The following is a 19,309-nucleotide window of genomic DNA, read 5'->3' as shown; positions in this document are numbered from 1 at the left end:
TTATAATGTTGTCAATTTGAGTATAAGCCTTTAGGCCTATAGATGTGTGATGAAATACACACAGGAGAGACGGTGTAAAATGTATGTGGAAGTTTGTGGGAAGAATATTAAAGAAAGTAGACATGATTAAAAAAGACATATGAGAATACAAACGGAGACATAAGAGCATTGGAAATGTCAATTGAGAAAAATTTACATTTAAAAATGTGTATAAATTGGTCCCTTTTATTCAAAATCCTTGATAGGCCTACTACACTACGGTAACTCTATGACAATAGGCCTACAATTAAAAGGCTAGGAGGCCTTCTTTGCTAATATGTTACATATCAGCGAGTAAAGTAAAACAAAAATTGTTGCTTTATTTTGACCTGCCTAAAATTGTGAATAAATTCTAATCTATGAAAAAGAAATGTTTTGATATCGGAATAGGTTAAAACCTGAAAAAACGGTGAAATTATTTTTATCACCAAAAAATAAGTACGGGTTATGTGATGCGTTGAGGGCGCTTTTAGGCGGCAGTTCAAAAATAGAGCTGAAAGCGGCGAGAGGAGAGAGAGAAGTATGAAAGAAGGTGATACTGACAACAAAATTAAAATTGACGTGCATTTAATAATGAATACTATACATAGGCTATATACTATAGTCTAGTTAAACGATAACAAGTATTTTAATCATTTAATTTTATGTAAGTGTGTGTATATATTATGTTGGTTGCTAGCCTACTTAAATAGCTAGACTAGGGGCCTAGCTAGGCTAGATAGAGAGCCGGGCTAGTAGTAGGTTAAACTAGCCTAGCTAAGGTTAGGCTAGGCTATAGTATAGGCCGCGTAGGCAGGCACCTATCTATGCCTAGCCGGCCTAGTAGGCCGCGTAGTACAAGAAAGGTCAGGGCCAGACAAGTCCTACTTAGGCTTAGGTCCTAACAAGCCTAGACTGAGTGGTATACCCTGAGTAGAGTCTATCTTTGTTTTAAGCCTAGAAGTAGAGTAGTACACTCAGTAGTAACTAGTACGTAGGCCCTCTATATAGGCTATGTTAGTTATATAGATTCAAAATACCTTTTTTTATGCATACCGTATTATATATTATTTGATATATTTTTCTCAGTTCACTGCTGAGTGATAGGCCTCCTAGACTAGATAGGCTGTGTGTGTTAATTTTATATTTGTTGCCACTGCATTTTTACCCTAGTAGCTTCAGGTCACGTCAGTCGTCAATAAATGCTAAGCAGTGCTTGAAACTAGGAACATAACGATAAACAGATAATCTCATTCTCAGTATGTGCAAAATGCAGTCCAGTAGCATCTTATTATTTTAGTAATAGTTTAATACTTCCGCGCAACCTTTAAGTAGCCGGAATAGTACCTGGCATGGGTTAGTTTTACCATGTAGTTTAAGTTATATTTATTTTTTTAGCCGAAACTGTTCAATTCATTTTAATGTAAATGTTTTTGTTATTTTATTATTGCATTTACAAATGCAATAAATTTACTTACTTACTTATCATCCATGACATTTGTTTGTGTTTAAAATTCACTTGAATAAATCTCTTTTTATCGATTTACTGTAGACACTCAATAGTACTGTAAGTAAAGATGGACAACAATAGTAGTGTGTTTGTGTTCCGTGGCATGGAGTATGTTGTCACAGCAACTGTGCAAACTGATGATCAGCTCATGGTAGAGGTCGAGGATCGTCTTTCAGCGGACCAATGGCGGAATACCTTTGATGCAACTTGTAAGTGAAGTCTGAGCCTATCTTAGAGTGTGGGAGAAGTGGTTGTTGAATGTATGTACTGTACTTAGCCTACTACTGTAAATAAGGAGATAAGAATAAACTCCTTTCAAGACATCTCATAATATCTTTTGTATAGTAAAAATGATTATTCACTTTATATAACCCACATATTTTTATTTTATTTTTTTTATTTTATTCAAACTCATTCAACAGCGGGAAACCCGCCCCTTACACAATGGAATAAACTATACCATATAAAAATATATATAAATCTTAAAATCTAACAATACAAATTTATACAATTTTACTAATTTTATTACAAAAACAATTATAACGGTCAAAAAAGAGATCAATAGAATTATCTTTAACAACACAAAGGAATTATATCACACTCTTGAATGTTGTGTTCCTCCTGAATACCAAGTCCTATCAATAATAATCAAGCCCTACCAGTATAAAGTGTAAATTATACAAAATATGATATATTTCAGGGAAAAATTTCATTTAAAAATTTTGTTTAGCAAAATTGCTAATCAAACTGATTGTTGAGTTGAGAAACATAGTTTTGTATTGTCTTTTTTTTTAGAAATGTGTAGCAATAATGTTGTTTTGTATAGCTTTTTGCTATGCTACACTGGCGAAATTATTCCCTGTATTTAGAGTGTTATTACATTTTATCATCATTATTTAATAAAATCATACTTTTGTAGTGATTTTGGTGTACCAAATGTTAAAAACATCGATCAGTCTAAAAAATGTACAATGCATCAATAATGTCTGTATTGTGTCACCTGGTAAGTTTGTGTCAAAACAATACAATATTGACGCAATTATTAATACATAGATTTTGAGCATTTTCTTATGACAATAAAAGTCATTTCATTTTAGCGTAACTCTTTTGAAAACATTTTCATTTTTAGATATAGAAGATTTGACCCACAAAACAGGAAATTTTAAACAGTTTTCAATTTTTGTGAATATGTTAAAATCAGCAATTTCAAAGGTAGGTAAGATATGTCAGCTGTTGACCAAGTTCGACTGGCCAAAACCAAAAAATATTTTACCAACCGACCTATGTTGTTCAGTTATTCAGCAACATTTTTCATTTTATTTTTGTGATAATTGAATTTTTAGTTATAATAAGTGTATTCATATCCTATATATAAAATATTTGATATATTTTCCCCCTAACAATTGTTTTTTCTTCAAATTTGTTGTTTACTTTGCCATTTTTATTTGTCGCATAATAGTTATTCACTTTGATCAAAAACTGGATTAAAAAAAAAATATTATTTACTTAAAAAAAGTTTGATTTAAAGCAAAAAAATAACTTAAATTATCTGTTTCTTTTGTCCTTTTACAAGACTAGTGAATCTGTCAACCTCGACCTGCTAACATATGCTGATCTTGAATCGTTACGGAATTCAAAAGCAGGTGTCGCCAGTCGAACTGTTCCAAGTTCACAAAAGGTTGCACTCAATTCAAAGCGTTATTTGATCGTTACTTACACTGTTGAGTTTGATAGGTATGCATATTTTTTTATGAAAATGTCATAACCCAAAGGCTACTGATTTTTTAATCATTTAAATCTTAGCTACAGGCATGAATTTTCATATATATTTTTTGAATGTTCAAACATATATATATTAATTGTATCATCATTTGAATCATCCAGGCTTCATAACAAAATGATGGAGGTCCTGAGATTTTTTATTTAAACTTATTTATGTAATTAATTTTGTAACTGCGGACGTTTGTTTCCGAATAAAAGTAAAATGAACGAATGAATGATAATAAAAAAAAACCCCAAACATTTTTTTTAAATGGCAAAATTCTGATTTTATTTTCAGTAGTTTAAGCTGAAAATCATGTTATACTGTATTATATCTGGTGACTCCTACCAAAATCCGAAGTTGCATAAAAACACAAATTTTAAGTTACACTGTACAAACATTTACTGGCATTTAAATTCAATACCCAGTATATAAATAATAAAAAAGAATGTACTTTGTACAGTTTCAATTGATAAATTGATCTTTTTTGTGTTTTAGAATCCACTACCCGCTCCCGTTAACATACCAAGGCAAACCAGATCCTGTGCTTTTACAGAACACAGTACGTGACTTAAAATTGGAGATTAAGCGTTTGAAGAAACAGGTACAGTATGTATTATCACAAATTATCGAAAAATAACATTCTGTAAAAAAAATCATGTTTGGGCCAGTAAACAATTTTGTTACTGGCTTGAGTTCAAAAGTAATAACATTTTGTAAATAAAATCATGTTTATGTTTTTTTTGGGTCAGTAAACAATTTTGTTACTGGCCCTGAATTTAAAAGTAATAAAATTATGTAAACTGAATCATGTCATGTTATATTTGGGCCAGTAAACAATGTTGTTACTGGCCCGAATTCAATTTTGCTAGCCATCAATAAACTTCAACACAAACCAAAGCACTGACATTTGCTTTATCAAATAATCTTTTTTTCTCTAAATTAAAAAAATGGTATAAAAATATATATATATATATATATAAACAAATCAGGCAAAGAACATTAATCCTAAACCGCCCGGTAATATACTGAAATTTAATTAATTAATTTGAAACGATAAAGATATATATATAAATGTTTAACCGGTTCGGCCGTGGTTTTGGTTGTCATTGACGGAGTGGAGTTGTTGCTTGGTGGTTATGATGCTAGGCTACCAATCTAAGGGTCCTGGGTTCAAGTCCTGTCATATGACAATTTACAACTCCACTCCCAAAGACTTGTAATAATAAGTCTTTGTTTATGTAGAGCATATTGTGTATATGTAACGGGATTACCACCTTTGAGAAGGATAGTGAATGAATTCACTTGTGGTTATTCTTGGCAATTTACCTAAAATGAGAATAAAAAAATAAAAAAATAGACTAAAAAACTAAAAATCCAACACTAATATTATTAAATATTACTTAATCGAGCCAAATTTTATTACTATCCAGGCTAAAGAAAAGTGGTCTATAATTGGAGGCAACTTTAAATAAAGTGGTCCTCAATTGAATGAAAGACCTTACATTGCAGTAGTTATTATTTTGGAATCCATATCAAATTAATAGTCGTACGTGACTAACTTTAGAATTTAAATTAAGACATTTTTTTTATTGAGATTATAAACGTGAATGTGTTTGATGCTCATTCATATATATAATTGCTGCTTATATTACAATAGAAAACAACCAGTAATTGAGGTCTTATTGTAATTCATCCTTGAATACAAGAATTATACTGACATTCATAATTATCCTCATGGTCGCTCAATTGTTCTTTTACAAGTCGATTTTTATTCATGATATTGAAACCTATTGTTGAAAAATGAATTATCAAATAATGACTAGCAATTACAACTCTGTGAGGTTGCACTTGTTTATATGTACTGTAACTGCTAGTGTACTTATTCAATTTGTGAAAATTATATTGTTAAATCAATTTCTAAATAAGTTCCATGTGATGTTTTTATTTGAGATGCTTCACATTTGGAATAGTAGCATTTATAACATCTATGAGCGTTTACTGGCTAAACCCAGGGGCCCCAGAGCTTAAGGGGCCCCAGAGCTTAAGGTGCCCCAGAGCATAAGGGGCCCCAGAGCTTAAGGGGCCACAGAGCTTAAGGGGCCCCAGAGCTTAAGGGGCCCCAGAGCTTAAGGGGCACCAGAGCTTAAGGGGCCCCAGAGCTTAAGGGGAACCAGAGCTTAAGGGGCCCCAGAGCATGAGCAGCCCAGTGTTGGAGGGTCTCTTTGGAATAGTGGTACCTAATACAAAACGTGCTAAACTGCCAGGAAAATTTAAGTTAACCAAAACATTACCCTGACCTCCCTTTCTTTCTTCAGAAAGAATATTTAAATTAAGATGAGATATTATCAAAATTATTTATTAATATGTAGAAAATTCAGGTAATTAAAAAAAAATTGAACAATATGATAAGTAAAATGTATCTACTGTGACTTTTCCCTAGCCCTCCCTGCTATTATGTTTTTTTAAAAATTGTTTTTGATTGAAAGAAAACTTGAAATTTCAGACATGAATTTGCATAAGTTAATTATAAGTAAAACCATCACACTTCACAATTTATTCATTACATTATTGTAATTAAAGATGTTTTGCTCTTGTTTAATAAAATAATATTGATTAGATTTTGATCAGATTATTAAATTTAAATTGTAAAGAGAGAGAAAGCGAGTTTACCAGGACTGGAAATGATTTATAACATTATTACATTTGAACCCCGCCCTATCTTTGCTAGTATGGTATATGATTTAAGCAAAATTGTTGACACAATTCATTATTGAAAATCGTTTTTAATGCATTTTCAGTCTAATCTCACCACTCAGGCCCTTCTTCCTGGACTATAATCTTGTAGGTAAATCTTGCTGGCGTAACCTGCTTCGGGAGAACACTGGTTACCATACCAGGGCCGTAGCTAGCATGCATTTTCACTACACACCCGAATTTCCCAGCAGATAACGTCTTATTTTATTATAATAATTATTATATTTAAAACATCTTTGCCTCGTCTGTTTTTAACCTCTCGCAGTAGTTAGAATGCTTGTGGTTATATTTGGTTCCTCTTTAGTTTTTCATTCTCTTTTAGTTAGCATATAATATGATGTTTTTTCTATTTATTATTTTTAATTTAACAAATTGAATCAAGATTTTGGTATAATGCCCTATATTAAATATAACTACAATAACTTACTTTGAAAATAATTACGAGATTGAGATTTCTGCCCCCTCAAGGAATCAGTAAAAATTGGCTAATTATTGTAATATGTTGTTTGTTAGATCTAGCAATTATACTGATCTAATCCATGTAAGTTTTTCATTAACTAAAGTGGATTTTTAATCAGTTGTGTATACATTAAATCATCAACTCGTTATCAAACATGTCAACGAGACTAAATTAATTGATAATTTAATAATGAATTGAAAGCACTGACATTATTAAAGAAAGTAGCAATTAATTTTTAACGTTTGATTAAATTATAGAAAAGGAAATATATCCTATTTTGGGACTTCTAATTTTTAGAAAGGTTTCAAATTAATTTTTAAAAATCAGCTTATAACATACTGTACTTATATTTTATACTAATTTGCATTTACCTTTATATATTAAACAAAAATTCTGGATTAAAAAAAACACGTTTCATTTTTAGCTCCAGCCAGAATTCAGGAATGTGGAGCTTCACAGATTACAAAAGGAGTAAGTACTCTGCCCTACTTTACAATATTAATATGTGTTCAAGACGGGACATTACGCTGTTGGCTTATTATTATAGATACTGCTCTATGTGGCTTCTATGGACTGAGGGCCTGTTTCTACTGCATAAAAATAACCGGTTAAAATCGGTGTGAATAAATTAACTCCATTTTCTTGCGAGCAGAAACGGAACAAATTTGTGGTAACTGGTTAAAAGGCAGCGCTAAATAACCGGTTAAAAACACCCATTCAATTCTGTGTTAGAAAGCCATTTAACTGGTTATCGCTGGGCAACTTTTAGCTGCAACACAAAATAACGGTTATTTGATTGACAGCTGCTGACCCCGAGTCAACTACACGGCAGTAACGTTTGAATTAACCACCAAGAGGACCAATTGCATTTTGGGTAATTCTAACTATTTTTGTCAGTGACCACCCATTGATATAACCGGTTATTTCGGAGCACAAATTGAGCAGAAACGCAGTCTTGTTATTTTTAATCTATTTTAAAATAAACGGTTAATTTGCGTTATGCAGCAGAAACAGAACCCTAGAGGCCTAATGCTGTGCCTTTATTTGCCGACAATCATTGTTTATATAATTCTATTCACATATTTAGTTTGTAAGATCTTTTTAGATTCATTGGTTAAATGCTTTTTATTGTATTTATTCTGTAAATTGTATGTAAACTAACCAACCAAATGTCATTTGTACTTTATTGTTAAGATGACAATAAATAATATTGTATCGTATCAGTATATTTATTGTGGATAAATGATATTGGAGCTTACTAAAGTATTCATTTACTTACTTACTGTCTATTGTATTCACCACTTACAGTAGAACTTCTGAATTGAGGTTGGCCAATAGAAGGGGTTATACTGTGTTTTAATATGTTGAGCATAACACTTTCAATGTTCTGTGACAAAATAATTTATGAAGTTTAAGAAAGAGGACAGTTGGTTGATGAAAATTGCATAAAAAATGCATAATGACCAAAGACAACTGTAAAGTTACTATTTTGTACTCATTCTATAAATTGTTATTGAATAAAATAAATGTAAATTGTGCAATGAGCTATAATTCTAACCAATCCTCATCCTTCTACTGACCTGTTATGTCATTATAATGAGTTATTTATTCTCTAGTTATGAAATCCTTTTACAAGAAAAGCAAGAAATAGAGGCGTCATTTCTCCAGTTTAGGCGAGAATTGAAAACAACAACAAAAGGATCATCGGTAAAAGAAATTCGCTTTCTCAAAAATGCTATAAAAAATTCTGAAGAAGAATTAATGAATGAAAGACGAAAGTTTCAACGATCAACTGCCAAAAGAAATCAAGAGTTTAAAGATTTAGTCGAAGAGGTAAAAAAACTTAAAGGAAAATAAATGTACTGATACCTTCTGCAACTACTCCAATTTCACAGATAATGTGTTGTACGGTACTACTGCATCATGCAATAACATACCTTATACTTTATATTTTAGTAGTTATTTTAAACATTTATTTGATTTTATGTTGATGAGGTGTATTTTATACAAAACTTGTGGCCAACATAAGATACTAAAAATTGTGAAAACCTTCTGACCAACAATATTATAGAGGACCTTTTAAAATTCTTTCCTGTCTACATTGAACCAAATACCAGAATATCCCACCCACAATATTTTATAAAACAAACAAAATTCATATGATTGTCACTTTTATTGTAAATTACCCTTGCTTACTTATGAAGGGACTTTAATTTCCTTAAGTATTGCCTATTTATATGGAGTTTGAAAACTAACGTTTATTTTTTATATCCTAGGTAGAGGAACTTCGGGCCAGCGAAAGAAATTTAAGAGTTCGAGTAAAAAGCCTTACAAATGAACTAGCTGTCTACAAGCGAAGGTAGTACAATTTTATTTATTCTTTTCATGTACCCCTTTGTACTTACTACATTCCAAACATATCTATTTACATGCCTATTTTTGTCTATCTTAGAAATGGAAGAGCTAACAGATCGCCTATTCTACCGCCCCCCCGGTCATCTCATCGCAAACCAGCACGTCAGCCGTTAAGCACGCAAGATAGAGCACGTGAAGCTTCTAGACAAAGGTCATTATCCCGTGAGCGAGCTTTCACACGAGAACCAAGGCGTAGGTCTACCTCACGAGGACGTACTCCATCCGTGTCTTCTATAGGTAGTCGGTCTCCTTCACCAGCAGGTAAAATTGATTGCATCTCATAGCATCCTCTATATTGTGAAAATTAAAATAGGTGCATTACTACATTTTTTGTCTATATACTTTACAGCAGAGCCTTACTTAGGGGACACCTTTAGGACCCAACAAAGTGTTCCCTTAATAGTCAGGCAACTAATTGTTTTGCCCTACTCAGTACATTGAGAGCACTTCTCAAAAAATTAAGCAAATAATTATTGGCCAAGATATAAATTTATATCTCTAGGCAATACTATACAGTAATATTAATTCAATATAAAATTACAGTTCTTTCTTTCTTGTTGTTTTGTACTGTAGGTGCTCGTGTTCCTCGCTTTAATCCAACAGCTTACATTGAGGACAAAAAGAAACGGCAACAAGAAACCAAGTCTAAGGTGTAAGTACTTAAAACTTATACATTTTGTTAAAGGTATCTTTAATTTGTCATCCGTTCCAATTAAATTAATTAATTAAAAAATAAAAAATAAACCAGAACACTCAATAAATAACATGTATTCATTGTATTAAAATTAGTTTTGTTTTCTTGTTCAGAGAAAGACACAAAAGGTTTAATATGTCTGGTATAGGTTCACAGGAAAGGGGAAGGTCAAGGTCACGGACAAAATCAGGTAATATGTCAAAAATTGAAGCTGGACCGTGCCATAGGATAGAAATTGAGGAGGTTTCGCTAGACTAACCAAACATAATTTTCATTTTATTGGCACCATTTAATAGCCCAAAATTGGCAACCATCTCCCAAACACCTGGAAGAAGAAAAAAATAATTATTGGCAACAAAATTTTATTTAATTATTGTATATATATTTTGCACACTGAAGAATACATAGAGGGAGTAGGTTAACTATCAACTAATGAAAAATTTAAATTGTTTTTTGATAATAAATTTTGAAAACATTAAAGTATTTAAACATCATAGAATGAAATGAATATTGTCGTATTTATAGGTAGCAGGAATTACAGACCGTCTTCAATTGAGAGTCGAGGTAATCGTCGGTCTTCTACTGGATTAAGTGATATCGACTACTTTTCAGATGCATCTCAGGGTAAGAATAGGTATGTATGATTTGGAAATGTGTTTTTCAGCTTTCATGTCTACACAGACGAGCGGTAATGGTAATAAAAATATAGAATCTCAGTTATTTCTTATGACCATTTACACACAGCACAGAGCAGAAGCGTGGATGGCGGTTTCCGTTCAGGATAGATACATGCATCTGTGCAACAAGCTACTAAGTTTTACTGACGTTACCGCTCATCTGTGTAACACCACTCAGTTTCAATACTTTCTAATTATCAAATCTTTTTTTTTATTATGATAGGAAAAGGCCTGGTGTGTCAAAACCTAGTAGGACATCGTATTGGGACAGCCCAAACATGGTATGTAAAATATGCATTTTAGATAATTAAATATTTTGTTGAACTAGAAATGTATTGTTACAATACAGTACTTTAAACAATTGTATTTTCTTTTATTTTAAGGTATACCAAAGGAAGAAAAATAACAGTATTTCGAAGCCAAGGAGATATCCTTTAATACTTTATAAAAGCACATTTCAAATTTGTTGTGTTAGGGTGGGAGGTGAGGGGAGGTGGAGGTGATTCAAATCGGGTGATGAAAAGCAACTATTTGACCAGGTATAGTGAATATTGTACACCTGCAATATTTTATGCAAAAACATATTGAACAAAATTGAAGAAACTATCACATTCTATGCAGAGCACAGCTCTTTGTTTTTTAAAACGAAAACATGCTACCTAATAATAAATATCTATATTTATAATTTTTATTTTTTATTTTATTTCATCATCACCCTACAGTGACCAAACGTCACCATTAACAGGGTTGAAAGTCGTAAAATATAACATATTATATACAAGCAAAAATCAATAGATAACAAGACAACATTTAAATATTACTGACATTAGACAAAACCTTGTGACGGAAACAAGCAAGGGAATCAAAAAAAATATCAACAGATCCATCAATTTTACATAGTGAGTGGTATAACTTAGGCAAACGATTAACAAAACCATTTTTAGTAATATTTACCCTCCCTCTTGATATAGAAAATAAAGCAGGATTACGCAATTGATATTGTGGAACAGAAATAGGAAAGTACACTTCAAAATTACCATGGAAAATTGAGTTCACAGCCTTAAAAAGAAAAATTAAATCAAATAACTTACGCCTACCCGCTAAATTAATAAGAACGTCTTTGCTAATAGAACCAAATTTACGCACATAAAATCGACAAAACTTGTTCTGAACACTTTGTAATCTAGAAGACTGGGCAAGAGAAATAGAGTTAAAAATAACACTGCAGAATTCAAGATTCGACCTAACTAAAGATTTGTATAAAATAACTAATGCCTTTTTATCGTTAATATGTCTGCAATGTCTCCAAAGAAAGCCCAAAAGTCTGTTGCATTTAGAGACTATAAAATCAATATGTTTACAGAAGGTTAATGAACTATCTAAAAAAATACCAAGGTCTTTGTGAACAGAGACTCTTTCAAGTATAATATTCTTAATATAAAAGTCAAAATAGATGGGATTTTTCTTAAGAGTAAAAGACATTGATTTGCATTTGGAGGCATTGACTGACATATTCCAAGTGTCGCACCAGTGAATGAGTCTGTCAACGTCTTCTTGTAACAACAACATATCATTTAAGGTTTGTATAGACTTAAATAATTTAAAATCGTCAGCAAACATAAGAACATTAGAATGACGAGGAACAAAGGAAAAATCGTTGATAAACATAATGAAAAAAAGAGGCCCCAAAATAGACCCCTGAGGCACGCCAGATAAAACTGGAAGCCATTCAGACGTGTTACCATCAAAAGTGACTCTCTGAAACCTGTCCGATAAATAACTTGTAAAAAATAAAATTAAATCGTGATTTAGACCAAATTGTTGTAGTTTGAACAAGATTAACTTATGGGAGACCCTGTCAAAGGCTTTAGCCATGTCTGTATATACAACTTCGCATTGCCCTTTTGCATTTATTGTGTCATACGCATGTGACAACAGAACAGACAAATTTGTTTCACAAGACCTCCCTGGGTAAAATCCGTGTTGATGGTCACTAATAACTGGTGATATATGTTTAAAAATTTGGTCGTGAACAATTTTTTCAAATACTTTAGAAATAGTTGGCAACAATGAAACCGGTCTATAATTGCGTACATCAGATTTAGAACCAGCTTTAAAGATAGGGCACACGTTAGCTTGCTTCCATTTTATCGGAAAACGTTTCTCAGAAATGCATCTTTCAAATAAAATTTTACAAGGGAAAGAAAGAGGTTTGGCAGCTAAAGACAAAACAATATTACTTAGACCATCATTACCTGAAGCCTTATGAGAATCAATTTCATTAATGTGCTTTTCTATAACCTCCTGATTAAACTCAAGTTTAGATAAGCAATCAATGGGATATTCAGGAAGATTAGGAATATCCAAATCGTTGTTAATAGGACTAAAAACAGAATAAAAAAACTGATTAAGTAAGTTTGCTTTGTCTTTTACAGTGTAAGCTGACTGATTATTAAAATGAAGTTCTGAAGGGATGTTATTATTATTTTTTCTTGAGGATTTTATCCAAGACCAAAAACGTTTCGGATTACAACTTAAATTACAACATAATGAATTAACATAGGTTCGATACTTAAATCTACAAAGTCGTTTAAAATTTGACCTAGCAAATCGAAAATTTTCAATATTTAACCTATTTGGATTACGTTTTTTTTCTCTAAAATATGATTCTTTAGATTTCAGAGCAGTGTAGAGCTCATTATCAAACCATGGTGGGAGTTTTCTCTTAGGTCTAAAAACAGGGACAAGATCTTTGATAGCAGCAAAAATAAAATCATAAAATAAATTAACTGCCTCATCAATGTCAACGGCAAGATCAAGTAAATGCCAAGGAATAGGAGAAAGCGTTTGTATAAAATCTAATTTGTTAAGTTTTTTAAAGTTATGTAACAATCGATCGTCATTATTGATAAGGTGTTTGTTAAACTCTATAGGATATTTAAAATTTATTGCACAGTGGTCAGAAGTGAAAATATCTTCACCGGATGAAACTTCATGGCATATAGTATTGCACAAGACAAGATCAAGAGTGTGATCGGCACATGTCGGAAAATATACAAATTGATTAAAATTATTGCCCTGTAAAATATTATCTATAAAAAATTTGCCATTAGAGTTGTCGGGAGCTTCACATTCTACAATATTGCACTTATTATAACTATTCAAACGCCATTTTATCTCAGGTAGATTAAAATCTCCTAATAACATAACGTCATGATTGAAGCCCTGAAATTCATATTGCACATTGTTTATAGACTCACAGAGACGATCGATTTGAGATTTAGGTGCCGATGGTGGGCGATAATATATACCAATAATTAAACATTTTTTTCTAGACAGTTGAATTTTAACCCACATTAGTTCTTGACTTTCATCTTCAAACTTAATGAGACGACACGACCTGTATTTGTTGTTAATTAAGATTAAAACTCCACCTCCTCTCTTGTCCTCTTGCCGGTCCCTGCGATATAGATTAAAGCCATCTAAAGACAGTTCACAATCAATTACAGTGTTATTTAACCAGGTTTCAGTTAGTGCTACAACGTCTATGTATCTTGTGCACATGTGACTAAACAATTCCGATTTATACGATTCTATTTTATTTTTTACACTACGAACGTTTTGGTAGTACACCTTTAAAGAGCTACTTTTATTATTCGAATTAGTAGCATTTGGGCCAGGATTGACTTCTATGTCCCCTCCAAGTACAACAGACCAAATACGTAGAGTACTAACCGAATTTGAATAGTATGACACAGCCCTGCCAAGGAATTTAACCTTCGATTTCTTTCGTACTTGTAATGATGTAAGGCCAGTTATTGATATTGCACATTTTGAATAATAAATAGGTATCGGATGAAAATCGTCGTCAATGTAAACAGCATCATTAAAATAGTAGAAAAAATATTGCACAAAGTTGTTCATAGAACGTTGTGTAAGTTCCATTTCTACCTGGTTCCACTTAACATGTGCATATTGACCTGGACAGCTGGTTATTGCACATTTTGAATAATAAAATGGTATCGGATGAAAATCGTCGTCAAGAATAAATCGAATGTAGACTGCATCAGTAAAATAGTAGAAAAAATATTGCACAAAGTTGTTCATAGAACGCTTTGTATATTCCATTTCAACTTGGCTCCATTTAACATTTGCATACTGACCTGGACAGCTGACTACACAGACCCTTTCACACACCGGTAATGCTATTCTTTGAAATTCGCTCTGCCGGCCTAGGTTTATTGTGCTAAAATTCACGTATTTGAACAAAGATTGGTAAAAATTGTTGTTACAATTGCATCCATAACCACTCCAAAACACTTCGTGATCATCATTAAAGGGATATTGTGTTGGGGTAAACGAGAAAGTAAATGAAATAAACCAGACACAACAGAGCAAAAATACGTCGGTGTTCATTGTGTCGAGTCGAGTTGTTCTTTAATAATAGTAATAATAATAATAATAATAGCGCTAACCCCCATTTAAAAAATGTTTTTTTGCTTTTTGACCAATTTCTTTGTAACAGTTTAATTTTGTGTTTGATAGATCGCTGCCATTTTCTCTAGATCAGAATAAGGACACAGAGAGTTCATTGTAATCAAAGACTCTAAGCATGGTATATATATTTTGCTTATAGTTATCATAAATTTGATAGATGGGTATAGGTATTACATGAGACAGTATACATGTGGAATAAACTTAACATAGTAATACAGTAATGAGTACACCAAACCCAGAGAGTGATCACGTAAGGTTACGTAAGCCACTTGCTGATACAAGCAATACACGGAAAACTTATCATGGTAAGTCTACAATTTTACGCTTTTAAAACCTAAAGGAATAATATGTGGTCATTTTTCATCTATGGTTTATCACTGTTTCTTGGTTTGAGCTTCACTTTCTATTAAAATGTAGTTGGGGAGATCGGACATTCAGTGTTGCTGGACCTAGGCTCTGGAACCAGCTACCCTTGAACATTAAACACACATCATTATTGAGTCACTTTAAGTCATTACTCAAAACTCACCTTTTCAGATTTTTTTTTTACAGCGCCATGAGCAATGAATGTTGGAATGGCGCTATATAAATCGAACGATTGATTGATTTATTGATTATGATGAAATATGTTCCAAACTATATAATAAATTTTGTATGAATAAAGTCTGATTTTGGTTATATTCATATCATTTTTTGTAAACACTTATATTTTGTGTTTTATTTGTTTTCTATGTGTTCTTATGGCAATGCTGTAACGTATGGTGATAGTTATTAAAATAAATATAATGTAAATGTTTAATGCCTTTGAAAATGTAAGACATTAAATTAACTATTGTGGTGTTAATTCTTTATTGTTCAGTTTTAAATAATTTATTTGGTTTAAAATGTTTTATTTAATTTTTTGCGTAATTTAGGACATTTTTCTTTCATTAGAAAACTAGTTTGACAAAAAAGTGTGATGTGCCAAAATATAGTATCATCATCATGGGCATATATATCTCCTTTTGTCGATGTTCATGTTGTCTCGTATTTCTATATGTATTCCATTCCTTAAGTGGTTGTAGAGTTTGAATTTAAATAAAATGAAAAAAATAAATCAGTTAATTCATTTATCTACAGATGATTATTACGACAGAACTGCTGAGATGTCTGACATTGATGCAAGGTTGGTAGCTCTGCAAGAATTCATGAAAACCAACATTGATTGATAAAGAGAACCCTACTCAAGTCTCTCCGATTGAAAACCAAGCAAAACAAACACCACGTTTCTCATACTGCTATTGACGCAGAGTGGAAGGTGCATGGACGTGTTTCGCAACATTTCATTCATTCAAGATGGCAAATAAGCCTGGAAAATCTGTACAGTCATTTCATATATGAAACCATAATGCAAGACTTGTACATAATTTCTTCTGTAACTATTTTGAATTTTATCAATTTGTAGAAATTGTAAATATATTTTCTGACATTTAACAAAGTTGTAATACAATGTAGTGAGGTAACAATGTGTAAATATAATATTTTAAATATTTTTTTTGCAGATATATTTCTTACCATTTTGTGTGTTATCAGAGACTATTGAATGTTTGTGGTGTGAAGTTTTACCAAAACTAAAGTATTCCAACCAACCTAATATATATATCTGGGTCACATGAGACCTTTTTTATTCCCCATCTTTTCAAAAAATTGTTATAACTGATGCTAGTTTTAATAACCTCCATCCATCCATGCATAAAGCCCTGTCTACACTATCAAACTAGTTTGACAAAAAAGTGTGATGTGCACAAATATGGTATTGATATGACATCATCATGTCCATATATGTCACACTTTTTTGTCCAATAAGATTGATGGTAACATTCATTTTTTTTTTGTACTTTGTAAAATGTATTTTTTCATTGATTGGTCTCATGTGGAATTTTCTGTTTACAGATCTTGACATCTGCCCTAAGTTTTTTCTAGCTCCATCTAATTTGACCTCAGATGACCTCTTCACAAGGTCAGATTTTTCTGGACTTCTGTAGCTCTTTACACCAAGTAGAAGTAACAAATGTTTAGACCTTATATTCCATCATCTACTACTTTGCATACCCACATGTAAGCTAGTTAGATGACCTTAAAGTTACTTTTTTGATGCAAATACAAACCACATTTGCATATTTTATGTCTGCATACAGTAAATGCAAAATGGGCCTTGCAGTAGATTCTGGTTTATTAATTTGAATTGACGAATTGAATTAAAGCCAATGCCCTCTACATAAACCACTAAATACAGTACTCCAATAAATAGCTCCCTCAATTAGTCTGACATTGAGTTTGGATAAAATCAATAAAATTCCAATGAATTCAAACGGAACTAATATTTGTGTGGGAAAATGACAGAACTTGTTGAAACTATTGTCTGTCTGAAGTTGTTGCATATATTTATTACTAGTGTCAATGTGGAGCCCTTGATTGGGTTTTATAGTATAAGAACTCATAATCTAATAATTAGCGGTTTAGGCCTCTGGTCAGTACGTGTTGTTTCAAAGGTACTCTCTCACCATTTCCATGTTTTTATAGCAAGCCCTATTCTATACACATCCCCAAATGAGAAACATTTTAATATTTTAATTAATTTTTTTATTTTAATTATTAGTTAGTGTAACAATAATAGTAATTTATGGGGAAAATATTATTTTATAAAGTATTTTATCAAAATGGCATTTTGTAATGTCATACTTCCAAACATACCATTATTTATTAGTTTGAACAAACCATTGGCAAGGCTATAGTCTGGGTTCTGTCTTAATATTAGTAAAACGGATAAATATTTTGGCACATATGGCGTTTCATACGTATACTACTTGATTTTCAGAAAAAAATCTAAATAAAAACAAATAAATAAAAAAAAAAGACAATGGCCAAGTCTAACAAGGCTACAGTATATCCCAAAAAATTGTCACTTTGACACCTCTGTCACGTAATGCTGACCTGGGCATTGCACACACAAAGCTGCATTAAACATTGACCTGGTCAATATTACCTGATGGATTATTATAGTGAAATCGGTCATGCACGAATCATAAAATCAGTATAAATGAGCATGGTTATTTAATAATTTTCTATAAATAGATTAAAGTCTAAAGTTTTTAATAAATACAGATACAAGAAAAAAATTTTGAGTGACATGGCTGAAATGAAAAACACATGATGCAGACAACATTTACAAAATTGTTTATTATAAATATTTTATTACATAAAATAGTCCCTAATACAGCACATCATCAACAGTTCTGTATTGCAAATTTGTTGAACTGCACTACTGTATATTGTCTGCAATATACAGTACCACTGTACACACCATTTAAACTAACTTTAATTTCCACCATCTCTTGGTTCTTGCTTTTGTTATAAATTTATATTTCATCATCCTATTTTTAAATTATATTTCATTGATTCAAAACATATTCAGCAAATGTTCTAACTGTTTAGAACGGGATATTAATATGTTTTTGTGTTTCTTTCAAATTTCTGTTTTGTAAATCAATGCTACAGTATACATTATCTGACAATTGGTGCAAACACGTCCCGCTTTACGATTTATACGCTAGTCTGAACACAGCCTTAGGTTTTGTTTAAATCTTTCACTTCACTTTTTGGGTGATGAGGACGGTAACGCAACAACTATTCTGTTCATTTCTCGTAACCTCGCATCTTGCTGTTCTAATAATATTTCCAATTCTGAAACTCGTTCATTTAATGATCTAATTCCTTCTGTTTGCACGTCCTCTTTTTGCTCCTCCTTCCTCGACTGCCGCCAATATTCAAAGACAATTGTTCCAACAGCCACGGAAAAGACGATGCCCTCACCGAGCATCTCAGCTCCAAGTTCTACAGCAGCTTCTTCTGGTAAAGGCTTTACATTCTTTGGGTTTCCTAGGCCTAGAGATCTCATCTTTAAGTTTACTTCTAACCAATGGTGTACTAGAAAAATAAACAGATCAACAATGACAATGTAGAGTACCTAACATTTTTTAAAACACAAAATCACTGTAAACACTTTGACTTTTCATGACAAAGTTGGAATAAAGTAAAGTTTGTCCTAAAATTGTCTTTTTTTTATTGCTGCAGGAAAAAATGGATATAAAAATCAACTAATTTTTTTTCAACCATCTTAAAAGTGGGCAACCCCTAATATAAACTTAATTAAAAACACTGGGACGGAATCGGCCTACATTAAATTGATTGGTACGAATTGACTTTGATTTGCTGATATAACCTGCCGATGGTCTTGGATGGTGTAACACTAGAAAACAAAATATGGTATTACGCCTAGGTCACGATAGCCTGACAAAATGAAATGGCTTACATTGAGCTGGTGGCATACATATATATCGTCTTACAAAACTATTGTTCTTTGCTGAAACCTGAATACGTTTAGCAAGAGGTTTACTAATTTGTTTCATAGCCAAAGAGACTAATTTTATCATCGGAAATGCAACCATTTTTTTAAAAACCAGTGAGTCTCTCCGTTTTT

The 19,309-nt window shown here is 32.0% G+C and overlaps 2 protein-coding genes across 5 annotated transcripts; one reads left to right on the top strand and one right to left on the bottom strand.

Annotated features, from left to right (window-relative positions):
* The first annotated feature begins 550 nt into the window (after positions 1-550).
* Positions 551-16,284, top strand: LOC140059947 (centrosomal protein CCDC61-like). 4 transcript variants are annotated; one of them, XR_011847262.1, is made up of 17 exons: positions 551-685; positions 1,571-1,737; positions 2,658-2,740; positions 3,102-3,262; positions 3,789-3,894; positions 6,932-6,978; positions 8,124-8,340; positions 8,784-8,866; positions 8,960-9,183; positions 9,496-9,574; positions 9,730-9,806; positions 10,142-10,250; positions 10,517-10,574; positions 10,677-10,722; positions 11,776-11,872; positions 14,839-14,908; positions 15,910-15,929. XR_011847262.1 is itself a non-coding variant. In XM_072105951.1 (16 exons), exons 2-16 carry the CDS (start codon positions 1,596-1,598, stop codon positions 15,996-15,998), a joined length of 1,608 nt encoding a protein of 535 aa, XP_071962052.1. In that variant the 5' UTR covers positions 551-685; positions 1,571-1,595; the 3' UTR covers positions 15,999-16,284. The 4 variants fall into 4 exon arrangements, 3 of the variants coding, with proteins under 3 accessions (XP_071962052.1, XP_071962054.1, XP_071962053.1); XM_072105951.1 differs by lacking the exons at positions 11,776-11,872; positions 14,839-14,908 and adding an exon at positions 15,008-15,095 and having other exon boundaries at positions 10,677-10,721; positions 15,910-16,284; XM_072105952.1 differs by lacking the exons at positions 551-685; positions 11,776-11,872; positions 14,839-14,908 and adding exons at positions 882-940; positions 15,008-15,095 and having other exon boundaries at positions 10,677-10,721; positions 15,910-16,284.
* A 1,733-nt stretch (positions 16,285-18,017) lies between these two features.
* Positions 18,018-19,306, bottom strand: LOC140060533 (optic atrophy 3 protein homolog). The gene is made up of 2 exons (XM_072106791.1): positions 19,142-19,306; positions 18,018-18,756 (listed from the first exon to the last, which is right to left on the bottom strand). The coding sequence occupies exons 1-2, from the start codon at positions 19,275-19,277 to the stop codon at positions 18,422-18,424; spliced, it is 471 nt and encodes a 156-aa protein (XP_071962892.1). The 5' UTR covers positions 19,278-19,306; the 3' UTR covers positions 18,018-18,421.
* Between the last annotated feature and the right edge of the window lie 3 nt (positions 19,307-19,309).

This window comes from Antedon mediterranea, chromosome 10 (assembly GCF_964355755.1).
Source record: "Antedon mediterranea chromosome 10, ecAntMedi1.1, whole genome shotgun sequence".
NCBI lineage: Eukaryota > Metazoa > Echinodermata > Crinoidea > Comatulida > Antedonidae > Antedon > Antedon mediterranea.
The sequence above is the reverse complement of the archived record's forward strand: the minus strand, read 5'-3'. Positions and strand labels throughout refer to the sequence as shown.

Coding starts and splice junctions, on each gene's coding strand:
- LOC140059947 (XM_072105951.1), top strand. CDS start 1,596: ATGGACAACAATAGTAGTGTGTTTGTGTTCCGTGGCATGGAGTATGTT. Junction 2,741..3,101: donor TAAAATCAGCAATTTCAAAG/GTAGGTAAGATA, acceptor TCCTTTTACAAG/ACTAGTGAATCTGTCAACCT. Junction 9,184..9,495: donor TCGGTCTCCTTCACCAGCAG/GTAAAATTGATT, acceptor TTTGTACTGTAG/GTGCTCGTGTTCCTCGCTTT.
- LOC140060533 (XM_072106791.1), bottom strand. CDS start 19,277: ATGGTTGCATTTCCGATGATAAAATTAGTCTCTTTGGCTATGAAACAA. Junction 18,757..19,141: donor ATGTATGCCACCAGCTCAAT/GTAAGCCATTTC, acceptor TTATTTTTCTAG/TACACCATTGGTTAGAAGTA.